This window comes from Cucurbita maxima, unplaced genomic scaffold, assembly GCF_002738345.1.
Source record: "Cucurbita maxima cultivar Rimu unplaced genomic scaffold, Cmax_1.0 Cma_Scf00001, whole genome shotgun sequence".
NCBI lineage: Eukaryota > Viridiplantae > Streptophyta > Magnoliopsida > Cucurbitales > Cucurbitaceae > Cucurbita > Cucurbita maxima.
In genome coordinates this window covers 1,723,798-1,750,438 of record NW_019272017.1, presented here as the reverse complement: position 1 = coordinate 1,750,438, position 26,641 = coordinate 1,723,798, and the positions used below count along the sequence as shown (strand labels likewise).

The following is a 26,641-nucleotide window of genomic DNA, read 5'->3' as shown; positions in this document are numbered from 1 at the left end:
TTTTTTTTTTTTTTTTTTTTTTTTTTTTTTTTTTTTTTTTCTTTTTCTTTTTTTTTTTTTATGAATCACTCATTATATAAATAGTCTGTTTTTTGAAATTTTCGAACCACTTCACAACTAATTGTCATAAACATGATACAACTAATTATCAACTATACTTCATTAGAGTATTATGCAGTTCCCCCGAATATTACGGTTGGTTTTAGTCATTCAAATTCTATTGTTTATGATGAAACAGATTATGAACATTGTTGTCTCCTTCCTTGGTTATAGTTGACCACTTAGAAGCATGGACTAGTTTTTTGGGTGTTTTACTTCCACATGTTACAGTTCCCTTCATTAGTGTGTAGACTGGGGACATTCCTATTTGCACAATAAGCCAATTGAATTTGGAAATTTTCTAATTTCATATCTTTTAAACTCTTGTGGTAGGTATTGATGCAAACCAGGAGTGACAAGGTTCGTACTCGAATTCTGGGTCTAAGAATCGTCAAATATCTCGTTGAGAATTTGAAAGAAGAATATTTAGTCCTTCTACCTGAGACCATCCCCTTCCTCGGCGAGCTGCTTGAAGATGTGGAGCTCTCTGTTAAATCTCTTGCACAAGATATTCTCAAAGAAATGGAGTCTATGAGTGGTGAAAGTCTTCGGCAGTACCTATAATTCTCTGTTCACTTGGGAGTTCAATGCTTCAACTGAAGAGTAATTGTTGGAAGATGAGGTAATGTTTTAATCAATTCTTGGCTTTTGATAGTGTTTAAACTGGCTTAGAAACATAGAAAAAAGCATTAATTTGTGAGGGCAAGTTTTGTATAATTGCCTACAATGGATTAGTCTTAATCTTTTTCGAGTTGTGTAATATAATCGGGTGTATATCACTACATCATAAGTTGATAGCGATTTGGGGTCTGCTAAAAATAACGTTTGTTTTTTTTGCGTTGTTGATGATTTTGGCAGTAATGAAAATTATATTTCGAGTTGCCCAGTTTTTCATTAGTGATAGTGAAGATCTTGATACAAAATTTTGGTAAAAGCTTATAATTATAATGTTTTAATTAAATTATGTATTTCAAAATCAAATGGTATGTATAAATCCATAAGTAATATAAAGTTGGATATATTTCTAAATTATAAAATTCCAAATGTTATAATTATTTTAATAAAAATATATATTTTAGATTCAAATGATACATACACGTATATTATCATTATTGAATGTGGCTATGTATTTAATGTTTTGATTGAAGTCTAATTCTTTCTTCAATTTGTTTACAAATCATCATTAATAAAAGCAACTAAGCTTCCAATTTAAGGCAAATATTGACAATTACATGAAAATTACTTTTTCTAATTTGCTTTTTCACTTTTAAGAAGTATTTTTATTGATAGAAATTAAAATAATAATAAATTTTAAATAAAAAAAAAAAAAAAAGAACTCAGTACCATTTGAACAATCAATTGCCCTACATATTTTAATCGGTGCTTTGAGAGAAATATGTGGAAATATATTTCCAATTAAATTTATTTTCTATTTCAAAGCAAGGAAATAAATAATAGACCATTTATATTTAAATTATTTTTATGTATTATCAAGAGTGCAAATTACGTTTTAAAAATGTTATGTGGTTTATCGTCATCGATAATAGTTTTAGTTTTTATCTTTGGAAATGCTTGTTTTTTATTTTTTTTCTTTTAATTTTTTATTTCTATGAACCAATTTAATTAAGTAATTTATAATTTGAGTTTTATTTTAGTAAATTGATTATGCAATCATATTTATTTGTAATTTTTTATTAACAAATTGTTAATTTTTTTTTTTTTTTTTAAAGGAAGGTTTAACTTGGAAGGTTTTCAAGTTGTTTTAGTTTCCAAATATAAGCAGTGAATTTTTTTTAATGAAATTAAAATTAAAATTTTCTTAACAAATCTAACCCCTTTTCCTACCATTATTTGAGGGGCTATTGTTTATTTAAAAAATAAATAAATAAATAGGATAAAATCCCACCAAAAATATCTAGTCTTAATTTTTTAAAAAATTATAGCCAAATTTATTTTGATAAGAAATATAATGAGATTAGACCATTCACGTAAAAAAGAAAAAGTATTTTGGACTAAAATTATTAAACTAATTAAGGTTCGTTCGTCATTCTCTTGAATCTCCTATGACATAATTGTATTGCGTAATTGTCCCAAATAATTTCAAGAGTGAAGTACAAATCAATATGTTCATAAAAAAAAAATTAATAGGTCAGCTATTATAGAATTACTTGAACCATCGAAAAAGGAAGGTAAACCAATTAGTATAAGTAGTAATTGTCCATTCTTCAAAGGATTTCTTAACTGTTTATATCAGTATCATCACTCATTTGAAGGTGTTCTTGGTTTATTCATATACCTCTTGTTTACGTAAGTGTTACATGTACACCAACTTTTTTCTTGGTTCATCACTATCCTCGGCTCTATACCATCTAAAAAATGAAGATTTAATACTTTTAATTAATGGGCCTTTAATTATTATTTTCTTTTTCTTTTTCTCTCCATTTTGTTTGGGTTTCAATTTATTTTTATTATAATTTATTAAACTATAAGTTTTTTTTTCCTCAAAACAACCTGAATAAAAGGAAAAACATTTGTATAATCTATTTATTAGAAAATAAAATTGAAACAAAATGAGCAAAGTTGTTTAATTAATTAAATTTTGGTTTAATGTATTTTGTTTCTTTCTTGTGAATGTGATTATGGGTTGACAATTTTGGTTTTGTGGGAAACTAAACAAAATTAAAAGAATTCATAACCTTCCAACATTATCTAGCTGTCTTTCACATTTAAATTCACTTATTTTCAATTAATAAGAGTGCAATAAAATAAATAAATAAATATTCCATATATTTCCCTCTTACTTTTAATAATATATAAAAAATAAAAAATAAAAATTCTAAAAACTTATTAAATTTGATTAAAAAAATTATACTTTTTTATTAAATTATAAATTTAATTCTTCAACTTTTAAATTTAATTTAAAAATTTATTAATACATAAATATGAAATTTCCATAATTAAATAGACACAAATTCAAAAATAATTTTTAATTTTCTTTCTTATTTGTAATTAAAATTGAAAAAAGGAAGGAAAAAAATAATAGATTAATTGGGGATATTCAAATTACCTGATGACCCGAAACATTTATGCATTTAATTTATTCGTAGGTTTTTTTAAAACTAGATTACATTAAACTACGGCAACTCGTATTTATTATTAATTTTAATATATACATTTTTTTCCTTACAATACAATCATATTATATTTCACAGTTATTTGTTTGATTATTTATTCTCCTCATATTCTTAAAGATAATTTTTAAATTATTTAAAAGGTAATTTTCTAAATTAATTTATAAATGTTTAAAAATAAATAAATAAATATTTTAGAAACTAACCTTTAGCCAGAATTATTTGAGTTAAATAAAAAAGGTTTATCATCATTCAAATATTTTAAATATAATTCCAAATATATCAGTTATGGTTGGATTTTTTTTTTTCTTTTTTTCATTAATAAAACAGAAAACTAATTGGACAGAAATAGAATAATATTTTCTCTAAAATTAAAAATGTATTATTCCTATTTTTTCAACTTATAACTATTAAAAAAATATTTAAAGACTAAAAAGGTAGATATAATATATACAATATATATATATATATATATATTAAAAACTTTATTAAACATTTTTTAAAATTTAGACAAAATTAAAAAATAAAAAAATTATGGAAGATTCTTGCCTGTTGAAATGGAATTTGTGTGCTTTGACAACACATAGTCCTCAATCAGCCATACCCATCACATGCCTCTCTCATGTCTTTTCTGCATTTCGTTCCTCTCTCTCTCTCTCACTTATATGTAACAAAAATGTGTGTTCTTCTATGGTTCCAACTTTTTCAAACATTTTCAAACATTATCGTGTAAATCAATTGGAGTGTTCGATGAAAAAGTGAGATCGATAACGACTTGAAAGAGTTTGATAGTGACAAAAACACTTACACGAATTAAGTTTGACAATACACTTTCCTATCATTGTTAACTTGTGAGATCCCACATCAGATGAAAACCTTTTTCGAGTGAAAAACATTTTAAAATTGTGAGTGACCAAGATACGTAACGGGTCACAGAGCAGATAATATCTATTAGTAGTGTTCAGACGCGTTTTAAAACTGTGAGGTCAACAGTGATACGTAATTAGTCAAAGTGGATAATATTTACTAAGTTTTCTGAAGAGTTTTAAAACTATGAGGTTGACGACGATAACGTAATGGGTCAAAGTGGATAATATCTACTAATAGTGTTCAGACGCATTTTAAAAATGTGAAGTTGACAATGATATGTAACGGGTCAAAATGGATAATAGTGTTCAGACACGTTTTAAAACTGTAAAGTTTACGAGATAAGTCTTATTCTTTTCTTTCCATTGCTTGATCCAACGCTCATCATTCTATACCAAACAGCTCCTTTTCTTCTTGTTCTTCTTCTTCTCTTCATATTCTCCTCTGGTTTTTAAGGTTGTTCCTGTGAATCATTGACCAACAAAGGGAACTCAACTTTTTTAGCTCAAAGAACCAAACTTTCCCTCAAACGAAGATGACCCAGATCCTCAATCTTGTTCTTGGAGTGGTTGCCATTGCAGCTGCGGCCATTATCATCTTCATCTTCTTGAAAAGAAGGGGAAAAGGGAAGGATGAATACAACGACACAGAGAGGAACCAGGAGAGGGGAAATGGGGAAGAGGAGAGAGAAGAATTGGTGAGTTTTCATGGCGGAGAGGATCTTACCATTGTTGATATATTGGAAGCTCCAGGGGAAGTGATTGGAAAAGCCAGCCATGGAACTCTGTATAAAGCCTACCTGCAAGGAAGCAGCACTGTGAGGCTGCTGAGGTTCCTCAGGCCACTTTGTACTGCTGGGTTTGAGGCTTTTGTTGCTCAGATCGAGTTCTTGGGCTCCATTAGGCACCGAAATTTAGTGCCTCTTTTGGGATTCTATTCAGGTCCAAGAACAGAGAAGCTCCTGATTCATCCATTTTACAGGCATGGGAATCTGGCTCAGTTCATTAGAGGTAAAGAAATCCATATTTCTTCTTATGGGTCTGGTTCAATCTTCATTTTCCCCGACAATTTTGTTCAGGATTGTTGGGAGAAGAGCCTTACGTTGGTTTATTTAGGAAATGATCATGGAGAGAGTCGTATTTAGTATCACAGCTATGTCCTAAACTTAGTCATGTCAATAGGATCCTCAAACGTAGAACAAAGAATTGTGAGTCTCGAAGATGTAGTAAAAAGAGTGACTCAAGTGTTGAATAAAGGTTGTACTTTGTTCGAGGGCTCCAGAGAAAAAGTCGAGCCTCAATTAAGGAGAGACTGTTCGAGGGCTTCATAGGCAGCAGGGGAGACTCTATGGTGTATTTTGTTCTAGTTCCAATGGAGACGTATTCCTTACTTATAAACTCATGATCATTCTCTAAATTAACGAATATGAGATTCCCTCCTAATCCTCCTCCTGTTATGAGCTTATGATTCAGTCTATTTTGATTTGATTTGGCAGATGGGAACGATGACTCGCACCGATGGGCGGTAATAAACAAGATCTCAATTGGTATAGCGAAAGGATTGGATCATCTCCATACTGGTTTGCAAAAGCCAACAATCCATGGGAATCTACAGGCAAAGAATGTTCTTTTGGATCGAAACTACGAACCATTCGTGTCGGATTTCGGCCTACATTTGCTGTTGAATTCATCTTCTGCTCAAGAGTTGGTTGAAGCTTCAGCAGGCAATGGCTACAAAGCTCCTGAGCTGATCAAGATGAAGGATGCAAATGAGAAGAGCGATATCTATAGCTACGGCGTAATCTTATTTGAGTTACTGTCGGGGAAGGAACCGATCGACAAAAAGGCGAGTCCTGGTGAGGATTGTTACTTGCCTAACTTCATGAGAAATGTTGTTCTTGAGCATAGAATTGGAGAGCTTTTCCATCCAGAAATATTTTTATTTAGCAGCGTTGATGGAAACAGTGTCACAGAAGAAAAGATACTCAAATTCTTTCAGATTGCTATGGCTTGCTGTTCTCCTTCTCCAGCTCTTAGGCCAAGTATGAAGCAAGTGCTTCAGAAGCTAAACGAAATCCGCACATAATTGATCTTTTGGAAGCGAATCCACCCCTATTGTGAGATCCCGCATTGGTTGGAGAGGAGAACGAATCATTTTTTATACGAGTGTGTTTTAAAACGGTAAGACTAATGTTGATACATGGTGGATCAAAGTAGACAATATCTGTTAACGGTGGTCTCGGGCTGTTATGAGAATGTTGTCAAAGGATCCATATCAAAGGCCGTTTAGTTAAGTCTTTTGAAGAATAGATTCCATTTTTTTAGAACACTGACTCAATAAAACATAATAACATGATGCGGTTAAGAAAATGCTCTATTCTAATTCTTTTTAAGTCATTCTTCCCGACATTCTTGAAACAAAAGTGTTGATTCTCTCAACCCGCACCTAATCCACCCAACGTGATATATATGATGGAATTTCATTGAACTCTCCTCACGTTCACCCTCTCCATTGACTTATCATGGTTCCGACAATTGATTTCTTATAACTATTTTATTAGTTTGGTAATATATTGAGTAAGAGATTTGAACCTAATAAATATTTTAGTTGAGTTATGTTCATGTTGATCATTGCCGATCAATTATTAACGTTCATATTAGAGTATTTGAACCATTTTATTTAATGATAACGGTTTTATTGAAAAAGGTATATGTACACACGAAATATGTCCGTGGTTAGACTGTAATATTCAGCCCAAGAGAAGGGTAGTGGAGTAATTTCGCTAAATTCAAACCAAGAACACAACGGCGGGGATATGGATCGTATCACTAACCGTCGAAACCGCTACACATGTTGAGTGGGAGAAACCAAAATCCAGTGTACGCAAGCGCACAGAATCATCAAACTACTTCACTTCCACGTAACTAAGAAACGAAACACAACAACATCTAATCCACTGATCAAAATCTCATCCAAAATCTAATGGCTAAACCTCCTAAAACTTCCATAGAGCCAAGCATAGAGCAGCAGAAGCAATTGATCAACAAATGCAAGAACAAAGATAAAAAGTTCGTAACTTTCTCACGCTGCCCTTCACTTTGAAGAAGAGAGAAATGAAAACAGTGTTGCAGAGAAGAAGTTGAAATGGAAAGGAAAAGAGATGGAACGCAGATGAAGAAAGGGCGTTGGAGTGTTGAAGAAGATGAGGTTCTGATGAACTATGTCAACGAGTTTGGTCCAAGAGACTGGAGCTCCCTTCGATCCAAAAGACTTCTCCCTAGGACTGGAAAATCCTGCCGTCTCCGTTGGGTTAATAAACTTCAACCCAACTTGAAGACGTAAGTCATACAATTTCAATTTCTGTATAGATTCCAATTTCTAGAGGAAATCAGTATTTGTGCAGAGGATGCAAGTTTTCAGCAGATGAGGAGAGGTTGGTAACAGAATTACAGGCACAGTTCGGGAATAAATGGGCGAAAATCGCTACGTATTTTCCGGGAAGGACGGATAATGATGTGAAGAATTTCTGGAGTACAAGGAGGAAAAGTTTGGGACGACGGATTTTGCAAACCCCACCACAGAAATCTCAGAAACATAACCAGAAAATTTCAGAATCTCAAAGACTTCATCATGTATTGCCTGATTTAGAGGTAATATAGTTTGATATCCAAGTTAATAGTTACAACTTAAAACTCTGTGATCTGTAGATATCCAACCTTGACTGATGTATTTGCAGGTTCCTACCTCCGTTTCCTCTCAGCTGGAGAAACGATCATCAACCTGGAACGATCATGTCGAGAAAGAATTCGAGTTAGGAAACACAGAGATGCATAAAATGGCATTGTTATCAGTACAGTCAAATATGATAGCTATGGAAACTGAGAATCAAATATTTGGAACTCCATCCGTACACATGCTAGCACCCTTTGACCCTTTTCCTCATTGTTGCATCTCCCAAATCACCCAATCCTCACAAGAGATCGGGATGGTTCCAGACTGCCTCGGACTGTCGCCACACCACATTGCTTCCAATTTGCAAGACGGGCTTGAGCCAGGCTAGACTTCAAAAATAGAAAGCTCCCTGCAGTTCATGAGCAGTTCAATGCCTAAAGAACAAGATATCAAAGCAGAAAGTAGTTTAGAAGTTGAGAATGGAAACCCTTACCATGCAACCGTTGTTGATTGCTTTGACGATATCTCAGCTGATTTGTTTGATTTTTTTTATCAACCTCCCCCTTTATTTTAACAGAAACATGGATATCCAAGCTCCACTAGCTCAATAGACAATACATCCCTGTCCTAGTTTATTAGTTTGCTATTTTCCTCGGTGTCTCTGGTTGAATTGTGTAGCTTACTTCCTGGGTGCTATTATCAGACTATCTGGATTATATCTCTTATCAACAATCGAGGTGTTCAACGTAGTTAAGGGTGCGATCATACTAGCACTAATGCACCAGATTTCATCAGAAGTCCGCAAGTTGGGTGGCCCAAATATTATGTGAAGAAGAACGAAGTTTAAGTCGTATGTCCAACTGACATTGTAAATAGAATTATTATTCACACGCTAAATATAACAGCAGTATTAGTTGTATGTACAACAGATATCTAACTTCAGATCAACCAGTAAATCCTGGAAGGTTATTACAACTAAACGCGCTCCATTTTATGCATCACACTGTAGTTTCTTTCACTGTGCTAGCTGTTCACATCCGAACAAATTTTAAGTTTAATTTACCAACCTGGCCAATCGAACTAAGAAAATAACTCTCAGATATCGACCTGTCGCTAGAGATAGACTTGTATCAAAATTCATCCAAGAACAATGGTCGCTCGAGGAAATAACTGCTGCTGATTTATCTCCAAATTGTTTAATTGGCATCAGTAAAAATTTCCTTATGATGTTCTATGAGGCACTGAATGACCTCAATGGCACTATAGTCAACTGGCAAGGCATCATCCAAAGGAATGTGTGAGGAAGCTGATACTCTCTTCTGAAGCACAAAAACAAAAATAGTGAAAATTAATCCAGGGGGACCATCAAAAGGACAATCGAGGATAATTTTGCACAATATTTAAAATTACTTTCCTTACAAAACTATTTTCCTTCTTAACAATATATGTGTTGAGTTTTCAATATTGCACCATGAATAATAGCTTAATGAACAGGACATTAAAGGCTAAACGGTTCAAAATGTCCCTACTCACTTCTTATACAGATGCAGCCTAAAGATTCGCCGCAAGAATGTTCAAAGAGAGCTTTATTATATGAATTAAAAGTACGGGTTGCAAAGACAGAGCATCGTATTTCTTTATAAGAGCTTCTAATTAACCACTAACTACTAAAAACAGTGCACTACCTAAACAAAGAATCAACAGCAAGCCCACACAAAGTAAACTACTCAAAGCTACTAAAGTGCAGGGTAAAGGTTGGAATATGCCCAAACCTCACTACTTAGTACCTTTCACATTTACTCAGTTGAAAATCCAAGACAGTAGTCACAATAAATTTTATTAACTAGATAGAATTATCTGCATAAAAAGGTGGTAGGTCTTTTCACACACTTCAGATTGTCAATCAATATTAAATGGATAATATAACTCATCACCATCGTTCTCATTCCAAAGCATGCGACTGAAATGTCCACTCCAAAAGAGGAAAAATCTAGAGTTATTTCCAATTATAAAGCACATAGCAAACAATCAAATATCAAGGATTGGCCAAGTTACCTGAAAGCATGTCCCATGCACTATTAAGTAGGTGATGTATTATTCGAGGACTTCGCAGAAGAATTTTTAGAATGATAATCCCAATATTCCCGATAGAATTCAGGCCGCCTGTCCATTTGCCACATTATTATAGGAGTCATCTCCATAGCGAGCTACGAGCATCCATCTATTGAAGGAATACAGACATTAGCAACACAACAAAGAACATGAATGGACTATTTACGTTTGAGTATATGAGAAGATTGATGACTCCAAAAGTTAGGCAAGAAAGGTCAAATTTTCAATGCAGAAAATTAGCAATTACACATCAGAAAAGATTTAGCAATATCAAAAAAAAAAAAAAAAAAAATCGTATCAGCTATAATTAGAGTGTCCTGGACAGCACGTGCTTTGCTTTAGAAATTTGTGCATAGAACCCTGAAGAGACATCCATAAATCGTCTCAGGCAAAATAATAGCCAAAATACCCAAACCATCAAAGGCATACATCACTGGCTACGCATGACAGTATATCATGTTGATCACGAGAAAGATTATGAGATATAGGTTCTGAAATATTTGAACACATAAATATATGGGTCATGATGTTGCACTAATAAGTTATTTGCGAACATGTAAAAATTTGCAGCCTTGCACGCAAGCTTCTCTATCTAAAATGTATGTAGTGCTTCGATATCAAGTAGCATATAAAATAATCCTTTATGACGATGGTTAATTCAAGACAACCTCTGATAAATGCATACCAAGTGACTTTTTCAAGGTTTGAAGTTTGTAATAAAGCAGAGGTCATCACATCAAGTTAGTTCAAAAACTGCATAAATGTGTTCTTACAAGCCAACTTAAACTCATAAATGGACCTAAATAAACAAAAAAAAAAAGATATATGTGTAAGCGTGCACACAAGAGAGAGCACCAGCCTTGTTGAGGACCAGTAAACATAACATATTCTTACATGCCAGCTCAAATTCATAAACAGTCCTATATAAACAAGAATGCAACAGAAATGAACGAACATGTATGCATGCACAGAGAGAGAGATAGAGACCCTGCCTTATAAAGCAGTGCTGTTTGGCTAATGCGGAGAAATAGTGCAGTCATAAACTCTAAGGTCATGTAGTTCACATTGGGAAGTTTCTTTAAAATGTTTCGCAGGTCAGTAATGCTTGTACGTGCACCCCTGATCTCATTGTAAAGCCTAAATGTGACTAGTGGCTCAGGAAAACTGGCCAGGTAACATTTAGCTAGAGCTGCTATGTCAACTGGATTTGTACCTTCAGGTACTGGGGCATCTGAAAAATGTATGCAACCGACACACATTGTGAAATTATTGAAAGTAGATCACAAAAGACAAAACTTAACCGCATAAACTACTTCCTTTACCTTGATTATACATTGACACCAACTGCTGAAGAACCCTTTTATCTCCGTCAGACTTAAATAGCCATGGTGAGTTTAGCCCTAAAAAAAAAATAAAGGATAAGCAAAGGCAAATGTTCGATGGAATTTTCGTCACATGCAAAAAAAAACATGTATAAATGCGTTCATGTATGGAAGTAATTTTGAAATCCAGTACCTGACGAGTTGAGATATTCAGCACATCTGACCAAAATGTGTGGAATGACCCTGCTTGACTGTTGTCTTTGTACGGTTACCTCAATTAGAACTCCAAATACTAGAGATTCATATCAAAATAAAAAATTAATACAGACCCATGCAAGAAAAGTTTGCAGAGAGCTCAAACGTGTTAATTACTCGAAATATAAACAAGTCCAATATGAAAGGAAATATCATTTTATGTAACATAAAAATAGAAAAGAAAAGTTCCACCGAAATTACCTCTACAACTTTAACAACTTTCTCCTTTGTCTCTGACACGCCTTTTTTCAAGAATGTGCCAGTAGTATCAGCAGCAGATTTTAGACTTTCTGGAATCGCATGTACCAAAGAACCAATTCGTTCAGCCGCATCAGCAGCATATCCTTTTGCATCCTTTGCAACTCCCCCGACGAAAGTTCCAGCTGATTGTCCAGCTTGTTTCAGCTTTACTCCTGCAATATATCATTATAGGATAGAAAACATGAGAATTAGAAATGCAGGAGAGTAAACAACAAAATCATATTCATTTAAGTACTGAAAACAGTACCTGATGAAGAAAAGAAACCACCAGCCTTCTCCTTCCACTCTGAAGTATTAACAGAAGGCATTGAACCAACTTTGAAACCAGCGTCAGTTTAAATTTGTGTATTGATTATGCCTGTTGCAGAACAATACATCGAAGTTCAAAATAATAGCACCTCATCAAATGATGCACCGATTCATACTTTCCCTTACACTATTAAATTCAGTTCAAAAGAAACCCCGAATGATAAGGAATCTGACATCCATGACTAAAAACTTAATTACTATAATTCAGTTCATTCTCAGCTAAACACTATCATCAACTGTCTCAATACTCTCAATTATATTTCATTTTCTATCCTTTCCTAGTAAAAATTAGTGAAAAAACTAATAAAGTCATCCGCTAGAACTCTTTAAACATTTCACTTCTTTGCTCATCCCAGTAAAATTGATAAAACAAACAAGCTAGTCATATCCGATGAAAAAATCAAGGAACCATCCACTGTCAGTGAAACACAACTCAACCATAAACATAAAAATTGACTACCGCACAAGATCGTCCAAATAACATCACAAAATTATTTCAAAGTCGAATTCTCTGCTAAATTTCCCGACAACAGAATTTTAAATTAAGAAAAAAAAAAATCAGAGAGTGGCAGAATAAAGAGAAATAACATTAAAAAAAATCCACGAGCTCGAGAAAAGAAAACTAACGATAATCAATCACAACTGTTTACATTGATCAAACATAAAGAAATTTCTACCAGTAAAGAATTCTACCTCGCAGTCGTAATCGAGTACCAACAAAGCAGGAAAATCCCTAGAATCGCACAAGAACTTTGCCGAGAAAACCGAAGAAGAAAATTGTACTTAAGTACCCACGATTCCGAAAAGCCAAAAAACCGCGCTCAGCTTGCAGAAGCTGAAGATCATGAGGTCCCTCAAAGGCCAAGACTCCCTCTAAAAAAAAAAATTAAATCTAACCGAGTGTGCAAACTCAACTAATTAATCGGACGGTTGTGATGTGATTAGGCAATAGAATTCTGCCACGTGGAATAGAAGGTTTTAAGAAACAGTTGGCGAGTTGGGTTCCGAACTTTACCGTAGAAGTAATAAATTTAAGTTATTGAATTACTGGATAAATAGGTTTTTGAAGATTTTCTTTTTCGTCTAATTTGTTTGAAAAAAAAACTAATTTACGATTTAATTTGTTAAAAATATTTTTTTTATTTCGAAAAATATTTGTTACTCTTTTATTTTCCATTCTTTTAATATATTAATTCGAAAAATATAACTCATCACCATATTTAAAAAAATTAATTTTTTAAATCTTATTATATAGACTATTTATGAAATTCTAAACTTATAAAAATTATATAAATTTATTATTATTTTATACCATCACTCACACTAAGGACAATTGTTTAAAAAATATAAAACATCAATTAAATAATATTTCATTAACAAAATTATAATATAACATGAAAAAATTTCTATAGATATAGATATATTTATATTCATTCATAAAAATTGAGATGGGTCGGGACTTGGGCGGGGCTAGGACAAGTATTTGTCCCTATCCCCATTTAACTCACGGATATAATATCTCCGTACTCCCTCCATTTTCCACTCGGGTGGGTCTCCGTAGATTAAATAGATGTCGCTATGTATTAATTGAAGAAAATCACATCCGAATGATGGTGATCATGACCCGATTAAAGGAGAGATATATGAACAAACCAAATCTACCTTCACAATTAAGAGTAGTCGCGAAGACTTATACCAATTTCATGTTGAGTGGTTATCCGTTTTTTATACTCTCAACTCTTGCTGGATTCCACAACAATTGGACTAGTCGTGAAAACTTATAACAATTTTATGTCGAGTGGTCATCCGTTTCTTATACTCTCGACTCTTGTCCCGGTTCCACAACAATTGTAGTCGTTAAGACTTATAACAATTTTATGTTGAGTGGTCATCCGTTCTTTATACTCTCAACTCTTTTCCGAGTTCCACAACAATTGGAGTAGTCGTAAAGACTTATAACAATTTTATGTTGAGTAGTCATCCATTCCTTATACTCTCGACTCTTGTCCGGATTCCACAACAATTGGAGTAGTGAAGACTTAACAATTTTATGTCGAGTGGTCGTCTGTTCTTTATACTATCGACTCTTGTCCCGGTTCCACGACAATCCTCTTCCAAAACCAATGCTCCATCCAAACCCTATCCATCTGTTCAATGGGAATATACTTAGTCTCCGGCAAGAAAAGCAACACAAAGGAAGTCATAATCAAAACCCATCCACCAAAGAAGAAGAAAGTGCCACTTTTCAAGCGACAAAGCATAAAGAGAAAGCTCTGAGCTATGGCGAAAGTGAAGAGAAAATTTGCAGCCACTGTAATGCTCTGCCCAGCTGATCTAATCTCCAGCTGAAAAATCTCACTCGGAACCAACCAACCAAGAGGACCCCAAGACCACGCAAACCCAGCAACATATATGCATATCAAAACAAGAACAAGATACGCATACCCTGTGCTCAGCCCGCCATGATCACCCAGTTGAGCAGCCATTATGCTTCCAATTACAATCTGCGAAACAAACATTTGAACTCCCCCAATTGTGAACAAAGCTCTTCGCCCAAGCTTGTCTACTAGAAGCATTGAAATTAAGGTCGCTGCAGTTCCCACAACCCCAACCACGACTGCCGACAACAGCGAACCACTTTCATCTAATCCAACAGTTCTAAAAAGAATTGGCGCGTAGAATGAAATGACATTGATACCAGTTACTTGTTGGAAGAACTGTATGGATATGGCCATCACAAGTTGAGGTCTGTACTTTCGTTGAGTAATTTTCACAAACGGTTTCTTGATTGCCTTTGATGTTGCATTCGCCTTCACGAGATCTTCGAATTCCGCGTCGACGTCGTCTGTTCCACGGATCCGTTGCAGCATTTTCTTCGCCTTCTGATGTTCATCGCTGCGTTGAATCAGGCTGTTTGGAGTTTCAGGTAAGAAAATCGAACCTAAGGTTAATAGCGACGCCGGAACCCCAGCCAAAGCTAAGGAGATTCGCCAACTGGAGCTGTTCTTGAGCTTCTCGGTTCCGAAATTGACGAGATTAGCCGAAAGTACGCCGATTCCAACGCAGAGTTGGAAGCCATTGTTGATTGCTCCCCTGTAATTGTGCGGTGCCATTTCCGAGAGATACAGAGGAATCGCCTAAAGAAAATTCATCATAATTCCAATAATTTCTCAATTAGGGTTACGAAACCTGAAGGCGATTAGAACAAAACCTGATTAGTGAATCCAAGGCCGATTCCGAGCAGTATCCGGCCAAGTAGAAGCATGTAGACATTGGCGGCCGCTCCGCCCAAGGCGGCACCGACGAGAAAGGCTACGCCACCGGCGAGAATGGAAGGCTTTCTTCCGAAGGATCTGGTGACGGAGGAAGCAAAGAAGGTGAATACAAGGCCGGCAATGTAGAGGGAAGACGTGAAGGAGGTCAAGAGTTGGCTATCGAATTTGCAGTAGTTGCTTATTTCTTCATCTTCTTTCATCTTTCTGTTCACTTCCGCGAAAAATTTGTTCAGAAATGGCTCCATTGATGTTACTCCACCTTCACAACAGTAGCTTTGTTCATCATTCACACAGAAAACTTCGTGAGAACTTGGAAGAAATTCATGGAAACGTATTTTACAAATTCGATTTCAAAAGAAGAACATATGGAAGATTATTGGGAGGAATGAACCAGAGTTTATAAGTAACTAATATATATATATATATATTGAAGGAAAAAAAAAAAAAAAACATGATACATTATATACCTAATAAATACCTGAAATTCCAATGTCGTAGCCGAAAATGAGGCCTCCCATGGCAGCCACCATACAAGAAAGTAGCACAAATAACGTCAATTGGCCCTTATAATCATCCACTCCTGTGCCCTTCACGAACCCTGCAATAGCCATTGATAGATCTTGGTTGCTACTGTTTCTTTAGAGAACGAGCGATTGATGAAGAAGAAGAAGATGATGATAAGCTTTTAGCAAACTCTATTGACTCATATTTTCAAAGATCAACATTAAATTATGTAGTTTAGTGTCACATTAGTCAATGAAAGCTACTATTATATTTAATTCATTTCAAAAATCCTACAGTTATTTGAAATTTGGGGATAAATTTTAATATTTTTATTCCTATTTAATTTGAGGGACGGAATTATATATCTCGTCCTCCTTTATAACTAAAGTTTATTACATTATGCAACGTTTTTTTTTATTTTAATTTAAAAAAATATAGGAAAAGACAGGTATACGTCAAATATAACGATAATTTAATGCATATTTTGCAGTGTAACGGCCCAAATCCACCGCTAGCATATATTGTCCTCTTTATGTTTTTGCTTTCGAGCTTCCCCTTAAGATTTTAAAAGACGTCTGCTAGGAGAAGTTTCACCCAGGGTGTTTTGTTCTCTTCCTCAACCAATGTGAGACATCACATATAGGTTAATAATTTCACTATTAAAGTTAAAATTTGTTTGACATTAACTTACTAGAAGAGGATAGAATCAAAATGATCCATCTATAAAAATATAATAATAAAGTTACTTTTAAGCATATTAGGGCACGATTTCGAAAGTAAATTGTAACAATCAAAGTTCACTGCTAGTAAATATTGTTCCCAAATTCACTACTTGTTAATATTGTTCGCTATGACTTGCTATGTTTCTTCTTACAATTATAAAACACAGGTGTTAGAGAGACAGATTTTCACACTTTTATAAAAAATGCTATTTTTTGTTTCATTCTCTTCTGACATACGTGAGATCTCACTATCCACCTCTCTTGGGCTTAGCGTCCTCACCAGCACAACGATATAATTCTAATACTATTGTAACAGCTAAAACTCACTACTAGTAGATATTGTCTATTTTGGCTCGTTACGTATCATCGTCAGCCTCACGGTTTAAAAACGTGTCTACTAAGAAGAAGTTTCCACACACTTATAAGTAATGTTCTGTTCTCTTCTCAAACCGATGTGGGTTCTCATAATCCATCTTCTTAGGGGTTCAGCATCCTTGTTAATACATGGCTCGGTATCTAACTCTAATAACAATTATAATAGAGAATAACATTGGGTTGTTGGTTGATTTTATCTTAAAAATAATCGTAAAAATATATTTTAATTAAAAAAAAAAGTTAAAGTGATTATCCAAAAGATAAGTATATTAAAAAAAAAGATAAAAGTTGATAAGGTACTTTTATCAATTCAATAAATTTACTTAGTTATTATTATTATTATTTATTTGTAGGCGGCGGGTTTGGGAGTGCCAGAAAGACCGTACCCTATCGAAACGTATGCTTAAGCGTTCAGGGTTCTCCTTTTGCAAACAGCGAAACGGTCGACTTTCTTTGTTCCTCGCATCGATCTCTTTCTCCCTCTTCAAGGACTCCACATGGACTCTCTCAACTCAAACCCTAACCCTAATTCCGCCATCGAAACCCTAGTTCCTTATCCTCCTGATTATTCTACTCCCGAAAATTTCGAAGACCACGATCGCGACTCTTCTATCCCGCCCACTTCCGATTATCACAACTCCTCCTTATTTTCGGGACAAGAAGCTCAGGATTTCCAAGGTCGAAACTCCTCGATTTCTCATGGTGAGAATCCGGGGTTTAGTTCTGGGAATGGATATGCTGGAAACCAAGCGGCCGATGGTGCTCATGTCGGTGCCAATAATGTGCCGAAGGTGGAGATTCAGAGGCCGCTGCTGTCGGAGAATGGATTTACGAACACTCATAGTGGCACCGATAAGGACTTCTCCGGTGGCGAAGAGGAGACCACGAGTAGACGCCGACGTCGGAGCCGATGGGACCCACAGCCCGAGAGTAATGACCAGAGTGGTGGTGAATCTGGGAGCGGTACGCGGAAGAGGAAGTCTCGCTGGGCTGATGATGAGCCCAAGCCGGTAATTCAACTTCCTGATTTTATGGGAGGTATTGAGTTCGACCCTGAAATTCAAGCTTTGAATAGTAGGCTTCTTGAGATCAGTAGAATGTTGCAATCTGGTATGCCTCTGGATGATCGGTCTGAAGGTGCTCGGTCGCCTTCCCCGGAGCCAATATATGACAATATGGGAATAAGAATCAATACTAGGGAGTATCGTGCTCGAGAAAAATTGAACACAGAGAGACAAGAGATAATTTCTCAGATAATTAAGAAGAATCCTGCATTTAAGCCCCCAGCTGATTACAGGCCCCCAAAGCTTCAGAAGAAGCTTTATATACCGATGAAGGAATACCCAGGTTACAATTTTATTGGGCTGATTATTGGTCCTAGAGGAAATACACAGAAGAGGATGGAGAAGCAAACTGGTGCAAAAATTGTAATTAGGGGCAAAGGGTCTGTAAAAGAAGGTAGATTGCAACAAAAGAGGGACCTAAAGCATGATCCGGCTGAGAACGAGGATTTGCATGTTCTAGTTGAGGCTGAAACGCAGGAATCACTAGAGGCTGCGGCGGAGATGGTAGAGAAGCTCTTACAACCTGTTGACGAGGTCTTGAATGAGCATAAGAGGCAGCAGCTTAGAGAACTTGCTGCCTTGAATGGAACCATAAGGGATGAAGAATTCTGTAGGTTGTGCGGGGAGGCCGGGCACCGTCAATATGCATGCCCCTCGCGGACTTCAACATTTAAGAGTGACGTACTTTGTAAAATATGTGGCGATGGTGGGCATCCGACAATTGATTGCCCAGTGAAGGGAACGACTGGGAAAAAGATGGATGATGAATATCAGAATTTCTTGGCAGAGTTGGGAGGCACGATTCCAGAATCAGCAACCAAGCAGACCCCTACACTGGCAATAGGTTCAGGCACTTCAGGAAACAATCTTCCTTGGGCTAACAATACAACAACCGCCAGCAATGCAACACAAGCAGGTGTTGGTGCAAACGGAGTGAAACCTGCTAAGGAATATGACGATACGAACTTGTATATAGGCTATTTGCCTCCAACTTTTGATGATGATGGTTTGATTAGATTATTTTCAACATTTGGTGATATTGTGATGGCTAAGGTTATTAGGGATCGGGTTTCTGGATTGAGCAAAGGTTATGGATTTGTAAAGTATTCTGATGTTCAGATGGCAAATAATGCAATTGCCAGCATGAATGGTTATCGACTAGAGGGCCGAACAATTGCTGTTCGAGTTGCTGGGAAGCCACCGCAGCCTACTGTGCCTCCTTGCCCACCAGCATCGGCTGTGCCCACGTATCCAGTTTCAAGTCAGCCTGTTGGTGTCTATCCATCTCAGCAGTTTATGCCGGGTGGTTCTCTTGGGAATGTTCCTCCACCTTCAAATTATGCAGGAACTCCAGTTCCATGGGGTCCCCCAGTTCCTTCTCCATATGCTTCTTATCCCCCTCCACCTCCAGGTTCTAACATCTATCCGCCAGTTCAGGGTCAGACCATGCCTCCTTATGGCGTCCAGTATACTCAAGTCCAGACAGCGCCCCCTGGTGCTCCATCTCAACCAGTGTCTTCGGGTGAAGCACAACAGAGTTTTCCGCCAGGATTGCCATCTGAAAACCCTACTAGTCAGCCAACTACTGCATACAGGAGCACTTTATATTCGATGCCACCAACTGCTCAACCCTCTTACCCGCCTTCTTCATACGGTTACCCACCTTATTATAGTGCAGCTTCTACACATCCGCTACCCATGTCTACATCAAATACGGATCAGCCTCAACCACCCAGCGGGAATGTTCCTTGGTCTACAAATCCTCCATTACCTCCTCCTATGCCTTCTGCAGGGAAGACAGTATCAGGTGCAGATGCTGAGTATGAAAAGTTCATGGCAGATATGAAATGATTCTAGTTCTGATTTAGCATGCTTCGATTTTGGAGGAGGTATGTTGAGAATTTCTTTATTGTCATTTTAAACCCTGGGTGAACTTCTGTGAAATGGGTTCATTTCCAGTTTTGAACCCTTGAAGAAAAAGAATCATCTGTTGAAACTAACGTTATTGGGCTTTTTTCATGATCATTTAATTCATAACCATTTTTGTATTCCTAACCATTTTTTACTAATCAATTTTTATATGTTTCTCCCTTCAGTATGTTTAGTTTTGATTTTTGAACAGCCAAACAGGATCGAGTTATCTCTGTAGCCCTGGATATGGAAGGATCATACTGCTGTAGGAGTAGACTGTTGTTTTGTCTCTTGACACTGGTTTTTATCCAAAAAAAAAAAAAAATCTACGAATTATTTGTTTTAAAGTAGTTATTCTAAGACACAGAGTGCTCCCAATTATTTGGCTATTGTTTTCATTTTCTTAGTTTTTGAATGTATGGTTACACAGTCACACTTATGGAGGGTATCTAGAATGGTATAGAAGTTTTGGAATATTTATTTCTAAGCCATATAAAAAGGCATTTCAATATTTAGATCTGCCTTAATATTTTTCATTTTAAGGGTGAGTTATGTCTATTTTATCAGATTAAAATTTTTGGTATTTTCATCTCAATTAGTTAATTTTTATGTTTTGTGACGTCTTAATTTTAGAAACCTATATATGGGGTAAAGTTGAAACTCGTAAAAGATAAGTTAGTTAAAGACCCCAATATTAAGGACTAAAATATATATTTAGTCTTTTAATAGAAGAACGTTTACTTTATTTTCTGCTCTTTTCATCACCGACAAGATAAAATAGGTTATTGTACTGTTTTCTTTTCTGTATCTGCAATCCTCTAACATGTTGATGAATATGAGAGTGATATGGTTATGTGTGCCATTTTCTCTTCTCCAAACAATCCACCATCCTCTTAGACGTTGTTGATATTGAGTGTGAAATTGCAATGCACTCTTCTTTTTTATGAATACAATTTGTAGTTTTCCACACCTTTTTTTTTTGTTGTGATGTATACTTGTTGATTAGTCTTGCAGTTATTAATCTTCCACTGGTATCATGTAAAATTTGACAGGACTGATGTTTCTTGGAGCTGATTACTTACCTCTTGCCATGACTTTGTTGGGAGTTTGGGACTCACCTCTTTAACCTTGCTGTACTGTCTTGACATTTGCAGAGATTCAGGCTAGAAGTTCTTGTCACACTGCCTTGTATTGAAGGATCCAGTTAATTTGTGCTCGTCTATTACTATTATTATTTTTTACTTTCTTCATTACCTACTTCACAGATTTAAGTAATGATATTTCTTGATACATACTTGTTGCTTATCCTAACAATTTATTTATCATTGTTTCCTGTTTTGACATTCTAAGTAATATTTTATTGTTATGGCGTTGATGCCTTCCATCAGTTGATCAAGCAGGTAATTGTACCCTCAGTTTCCATGTGAATGATGTGGTACAATGAAGAATTGCTTTTAACATTTCTTCTGTTAGATGTATGTTGATTGTTTGGGCTAACATGATTCTGTTCAGCATAATATGCTTTCTGTTTTGAGGGTTCTAAATATTTAAGTATTATGGTGGTGGTGGTATTCTTCATGCCTTCCATCAATCCATCTTGAAGGGATCATGCCCTACAGTTTTGACACCTGGGGGTATGTGGAAAAGCTACCTTGATTTATAGCATTTTTTAATAATTTCTTCACGTTTATAAACTATTCTGATGACTTTTTCTAGTTCTCTTATGGCAGGTTAAAGATGTCAGACTTGTTAAATCACAGGCTATCCAATTTATATATTGTAAATCTATTGATTGTGTGTTTGTGTGTGTGTGTGTGTGTGTGTGTGTTTGATTGTCATGTTCCCGGTGAAGTGCTAGATAATTTTCTGCTGACGTTGAAATGAAAATTGGTTCTTTTAGAAAGAGGAAAAAGAAAAGATAACTTTCTACATGCTTGGGGTAGCATCTTTGGTTTCTGAGGACATATGAGACCTTGATCATTATTTTTAAATAATAACCTTTATTTTATTCTTTGACAGTAGTCACCCTAAGCTAATAAACTTGAAAAGCATGGAGTATTTGTACGTTGTTATTGAGTTGGTTGGTTGGCTGCCTGTTATAATGCATCTTGTGTGAGGAAGCTTTTGTTAGATTATCCATTTGTTTTGCTCAATAGCTTATACCTTTCCGGTTCTTTATAGCAATGGATTTTAACTCGCTTATAGATTGGTGGAATGTGCTGTTGTGCTTCTGACCAATAGGCACCGAGTGAGTGCCCTACTTTATAGATTGGATGAAATGTGCTGTTTGTGGCTCACTTGTTTCAAATCTCGCTTTGCCTGTTGATTGTCATGGTCACGGTAGTGAGGAACAAGGGGAGTTTAAGGAAAAACATCATTCCTAAAAGAAGAGGTCTTAAAAGCATCTTGTGCTTGCTTGTATGGTTGTTTTGTTTCTTTTGTACACATCGTTTACATGGGTCTCTTATTTCCATTTTGTATGGTCCTTCATAGCCATCATATATAATATAATGGCTTAAATCTTCAAGACAAGAAAGGATGTTTCTCTAGGGATTTAGGCTTCTTTCGTAAGCTATTTTTTGACTTTGCTGACATGATTGTGAGTTCTTAAGGTCAATCGTAATAGATGATAAAAGTGCCACTATGTGGTTCCTGCTGTCTGCCGCGTAGGTCGTGGAATCTTGCTGATGAAGAACTTGATTTACAATTGCCTGTTTCATTGCAGGAGCAGGATGTGGTAGTAGTGTTTGTGTGTTTAATGCAAAATATTTTGCCTGGAAGAGTTGTATTATTTAGTGTTACTTTTGGAGGCATATTCCATATGTCGTACTTCCTGCCTGGCTGATCTTTGGTATATCAGTAAGGCACAGCTGAAACTGTACATGTATAGACCATAATTTAAAACATTCTCCCCCAATTTATGGCCTGCTTTACTAACGCATCTTGACTAATGCAGATGCATCTTTATGGCAGAAGTGCCATTATCTTTCTTAAAATTGTAGGGACAGAGGGGGCCGTTCACTCCCATTTATTGCTGGCCTTTGTCCTCAATCTGAAATGGGCATATATGGCGTCTCTCTTGGCGCATAGTTTAATCGGTAAAAACCATGATGGGGTAAATTTTTGAAGATGTTTTAACATGTGAGACGAATCAACTTTGAGATTAATTTACCATACGTTCAATGTCAAATGTTGGATGGAGTTTAGTTTGTGAGATAATGTTGGTAGGTACATATGAGCTAGTCAAGCCATACATGTCACTTTATTAGGACTTACATGAGAGTTAACTAGAAATGAGCTATTATGTTGCGTTTTTTTTATTGATCCTACCTGTCCCGATGGAAGTTTTCGGGTCTGAATGTGAATGCTGTCGATCTTGTTCGTGTTTGTTTTATCGTTATGTTTTGAAATAATATATATATTCAATTTTCTTGACTAAGCTTATTGTTATAAAATATAAATTAACATGCTTTTTTGCCGAAATTATTTTAATCAACAAACTTTCCTGTCATTAGGGCTTGCAATTTAAATGATCAAGTTTAGAAATTACTTAACTACGATGACACTCAGCAATTGAAACAAACTGCCTTGCTTGTGCACCTGTTAACTCAACACTACACTCTTCCTCTGAGTTTTGATTTTGGTTTCATCTAATCATTAGGTTTCAAGGATCTAATTTTTCTCTTTTAAACTTAATGTTTATTGTTGATTCTGAGTTTTAGATCATCATATCCATGTAAAATTGTGTTATAGAGAATGGAGCGCACCTGCAAAACAAACAAGTGTGGCCACCTACACTCTTGATGCTCAAGTTCGTTTGCGATTAGGTTAGACTAAAGAACTTGGTCGTTGAGATATCTTTGAATGCCTTCTTGTTTTATAGTGAAAAGTTTTGAAAGGGGTAAGACGCTCGAGAACCAATCATTTTAAGTTGACTTTAATTTTTTTAGGCTAGTATGGTTGAAAGGAACAAGACACCCGAGAATTGATTATCAAATGACATATCAATATTTAATTACGATAACTATGTTTTTATATTGAATCTTATAAACTAAAGAGTTCAAAAATAGTAATCTAATAGAAACTAAACTCAAAATATTTCAATTTAACAAAAAAAAAATAAATAAATAAATAATAATAATATATATATTTTGATAATGAATAAAAATAGGAAACCTTAGTGTGGGTATATATACCTTTTCCATAAACTAAATGACAATAAAATTAAATAAATATGAAACCTTAGGCTGCTTAATTTTTTTTATTTTATTTTTCAGAAGACACTTTTTATTAAACCTAATTAATAATCAATAAAATCTAAAAAGCGCCCAAAACGACCGCGTTTGATATTTCCATTCTGGAAACAAGGGGCAGAAATGTAAAAAAGGCCAAATATATTGCGCTTGCCCGAAGAAAAAACCCTAGCTCGAGAACCAGACTTGTATACCTCAATTTTCTCTAACCTCATTCGTCTTCTCCGCCGAGCTCTGCCGAAATGGGTATGTACCTCTGCATCATCTCATTGTTATCTGATCTTTGCTTTACTTCCAAGTAACTTTACGCTAGATGTATTACATGACTTCCTGCATTTTCATTCTCTAGCACAATTCATTCAGGTTTGTATGTTGTCACTGGTTTTTGTTGAAGGTTTTGTGATGTTTCTAGATCACTTCCTTGTTCCGTTTTCGTTTTTTTTTTTAATTATTCTTGTAAGTTCGTTATTTGAGTCCTGGTTATGCGTTCGACATTGATTTGGTGTTTTATCAGGTGCTTATAAGTACGTATCCGAGCTATGGAGGAAGAAGCAGTCCGATGTGATGAGGTTTTTGCAAAGAGTGAGATGCTGGGAATATCGCCAGCACCCTTCAATCGTTCGTGTTACGCATCCTACTCGCCCAGATAAGGCACGTCGATTAGGCTACAAGGCCAAACAGGTACATGAATCTCTGCACCTTTGACTCTCTGATACTTGCTTTATTATTGATTCTTGGTTTGAACTTCATGACATCTGTAAAAATTTAGAAGTAATGAGATAAGACATTGAGTTTTGTTTACTTTTGCTGTCCGCATTTCCTGAGTTAATTTCTTCATAATTTGTTTACGTGTAGAAGTTGAATGTGATTCACATTCGACCCTTCTATGGTTTATGCGTCACTTGTGCTTTTCTTTATGCCTGACACGGATTACTCTTGATCTTTTCTTTAAAAAAAAATCGTGCGCATTGATTGAAAATAAATGTTATAAAATTGTTGCTTCACTATGTTTTTTTCTTTTAATTGGGTGGAACGATTTGGTTCCCTAGGAAAAGAACAATGTTAGAACTGCATTGAGAAAGTTTCTATTTGGAAAGTTTCTGTTTGATGAATGGTTCAAGTAGAATTAGGGGGAAAGTATGATTTCCTTGCAATTGCTCGAGAAATTAGAAGTAGTTCTGATATTTGTTTTGCATGAGGAGAGAACGACTTATGTGCTTTTATTCTTACACGTAAAAACATAGATATGGAATATGTATAACATGGATATTCTCCATTTGACTCCTTATGAGTGACGTAGTGCAATCATTTCATCATATTTGTCAACTAATTAGAAATTAGTTTTTTCCTCTTCGGTCTACTATTATGTATTTTCTTATTTTAGCAACGATTTTGTAGGGTTATGTTGTATACCGTGTACGTGTGAGGCGTGGTGGAAGGAAGAGGCCTGTTCCTAAGGGTATCGTATATGGTAAGCCAACAAACCAGGGTGTTACCCAGCTGAAGTTCCAACGCAGCAAGCGTTCAGTTGCCGAGGAACGTGCTGGCCGTAAGTTGGGTGGTCTTAGAGTTCTCAACTCCTACTGGATTAATGAGGTAACAAGCGATTATTATTAAGATGAAATAAAATGGACTTGACATTGGCATACACTTATTCCTTGTATTTATTCTTATGGAACCGAACAAGTCGAAGTTTAGGAGAGTTGCTTCTTAACCTTCCCGAAAACAGTCTGCTGGAGTGTCTCTGATTATTTTATCTTCATTACTGCAGGATTCAACATACAAATACTTTGAAGTGATCTTGGTTGATGTGGCTCACAATGCTGTTCGTAATGATCCAAGAATAAACTGGATCTGCAATCCTGTTCACAAGCACAGGGAACTTCGTGGTCTCACTTCCGCTGGGAAGAAGTACAGAGGTCTTCGTGGAAAGGGTCATCTTCACCACAAGGCAAGACCTTCACGAAGGGCTACATGGAAAAGAAACAACACGCTCTCTCTTCGCCGCTACCGTTAATCTCAGCGACTTCATTAGATTCCATCTCATCCTTGTATTTTGCTCAATTGCTTGGTCGTCCAAAAAGAAACTTCAGTTCTTCCAAGTTTTTGTTTAAATTTACTGGTAGCCAAACTGGGGTTTTCTAGTGTTTCATGCGGATGCATTTTTGGTTCTTTTCTTGAGAAAACTTCTGAGTTCTTATTTTCACTGCAAGACTCTTGTTCATCATTTATTCTCTCCAAGCTTGAGTTTTTCCTCCAAAAATGCCAATGTCTGTTACTGATTAGGGAATTCAAGAACATTAGAGAACTCTAACTCATCCAGAAATCACATCTTGAGCTTCTGACTTGTTCTTGTTAACAGCCATTGTGCAGGAGATTGAAATTTATCAACTCAAAGCGTTAGCTTTGGTTGTTTAATCTTTATTCTGCTGATTCTTATTTCACAAGAGCCTCTGTTTCTTCATTGAGGAGGATCTCTCTTTTAGTAGTTGACATGTGAATTAGCACT

At 35.6% G+C, this 26,641-nt stretch overlaps 6 protein-coding genes and 1 pseudogene across 7 annotated transcripts in view; 5 read left to right on the top strand and 2 right to left on the bottom strand.

The window, feature by feature from the left end:
* Nucleotides 1-991, top strand: part of LOC111476556 (uncharacterized protein At3g06530) — a 24,950-nt gene extending 23,959 nt beyond the window's left edge. The window contains exon 39 of the mRNA XM_023120268.1: nt 433-991. Coding sequence (XP_022976036.1) covers nt 433-663 — 231 coding nt within the window. The 3' untranslated portion in view covers nt 664-991. The remainder of the gene's footprint in view (nt 1-432) is intronic.
* A 3,465-nt stretch (nt 992-4,456) lies between these two features.
* On the top strand, nt 4,457-6,439 carry LOC111482966 (putative kinase-like protein TMKL1). The gene is made up of 2 exons (XM_023129017.1): nt 4,457-5,107; nt 5,593-6,439. Exons 1-2 carry the CDS (start codon nt 4,633-4,635, stop codon nt 6,180-6,182), a joined length of 1,065 nt encoding a protein of 354 aa, XP_022984785.1. The 5' UTR covers nt 4,457-4,632; the 3' UTR covers nt 6,183-6,439.
* A 745-nt stretch (nt 6,440-7,184) lies between these two features.
* LOC111485639 (transcription factor DUO1-like) lies at nt 7,185-8,157 on the top strand. The gene is made up of 3 exons (XM_023132616.1): nt 7,185-7,435; nt 7,501-7,747; nt 7,834-8,157. The coding sequence occupies exons 1-3, from the start codon at nt 7,242-7,244 to the stop codon at nt 8,155-8,157; spliced, it is 765 nt and encodes a 254-aa protein (XP_022988384.1). The 5' UTR covers nt 7,185-7,241.
* Nucleotides 7,942-12,914, bottom strand: LOC111487525 (annotated as a pseudogene).
* Nucleotides 12,915-13,678: 764 nt separating this feature from the next.
* LOC111487515 (hexose carrier protein HEX6-like) lies at nt 13,679-15,979 on the bottom strand. Of its 2 annotated transcripts, none has more exons than XM_023134939.1 (3): nt 15,782-15,979; nt 15,240-15,562; nt 13,679-15,165 (listed from the first exon to the last, which is right to left on the bottom strand). In XM_023134939.1, exons 1-3 carry the CDS (start codon nt 15,912-15,914, stop codon nt 14,101-14,103), a joined length of 1,521 nt encoding a protein of 506 aa, XP_022990707.1. In that variant the 5' UTR covers nt 15,915-15,979; the 3' UTR covers nt 13,679-14,100. The 2 variants fall into 2 exon arrangements, with proteins under 2 accessions (XP_022990707.1, XP_022990716.1); XM_023134948.1 differs by having other exon boundaries at nt 15,240-15,576; nt 15,782-15,887.
* A 1,295-nt stretch (nt 15,980-17,274) lies between these two features.
* On the top strand, nt 17,275-22,817 carry LOC111488205 (splicing factor-like protein 1). The gene is made up of 2 exons (XM_023135891.1): nt 17,275-19,857; nt 20,932-22,817. Exon 1 carries the CDS (start codon nt 17,402-17,404, stop codon nt 19,817-19,819), a length of 2,418 nt encoding a protein of 805 aa, XP_022991659.1. The 5' UTR covers nt 17,275-17,401; the 3' UTR covers nt 19,820-19,857; nt 20,932-22,817.
* A 1,456-nt stretch (nt 22,818-24,273) lies between these two features.
* LOC111488214 (60S ribosomal protein L15) lies at nt 24,274-26,363 on the top strand. The gene is made up of 4 exons (XM_023135903.1): nt 24,274-24,378; nt 24,647-24,813; nt 25,531-25,728; nt 25,904-26,363. The coding sequence occupies exons 1-4, from the start codon at nt 24,375-24,377 to the stop codon at nt 26,147-26,149; spliced, it is 615 nt and encodes a 204-aa protein (XP_022991671.1). The 5' UTR covers nt 24,274-24,374; the 3' UTR covers nt 26,150-26,363.
* The last annotated feature ends 278 nt before the right edge of the window (nt 26,364-26,641 follow it).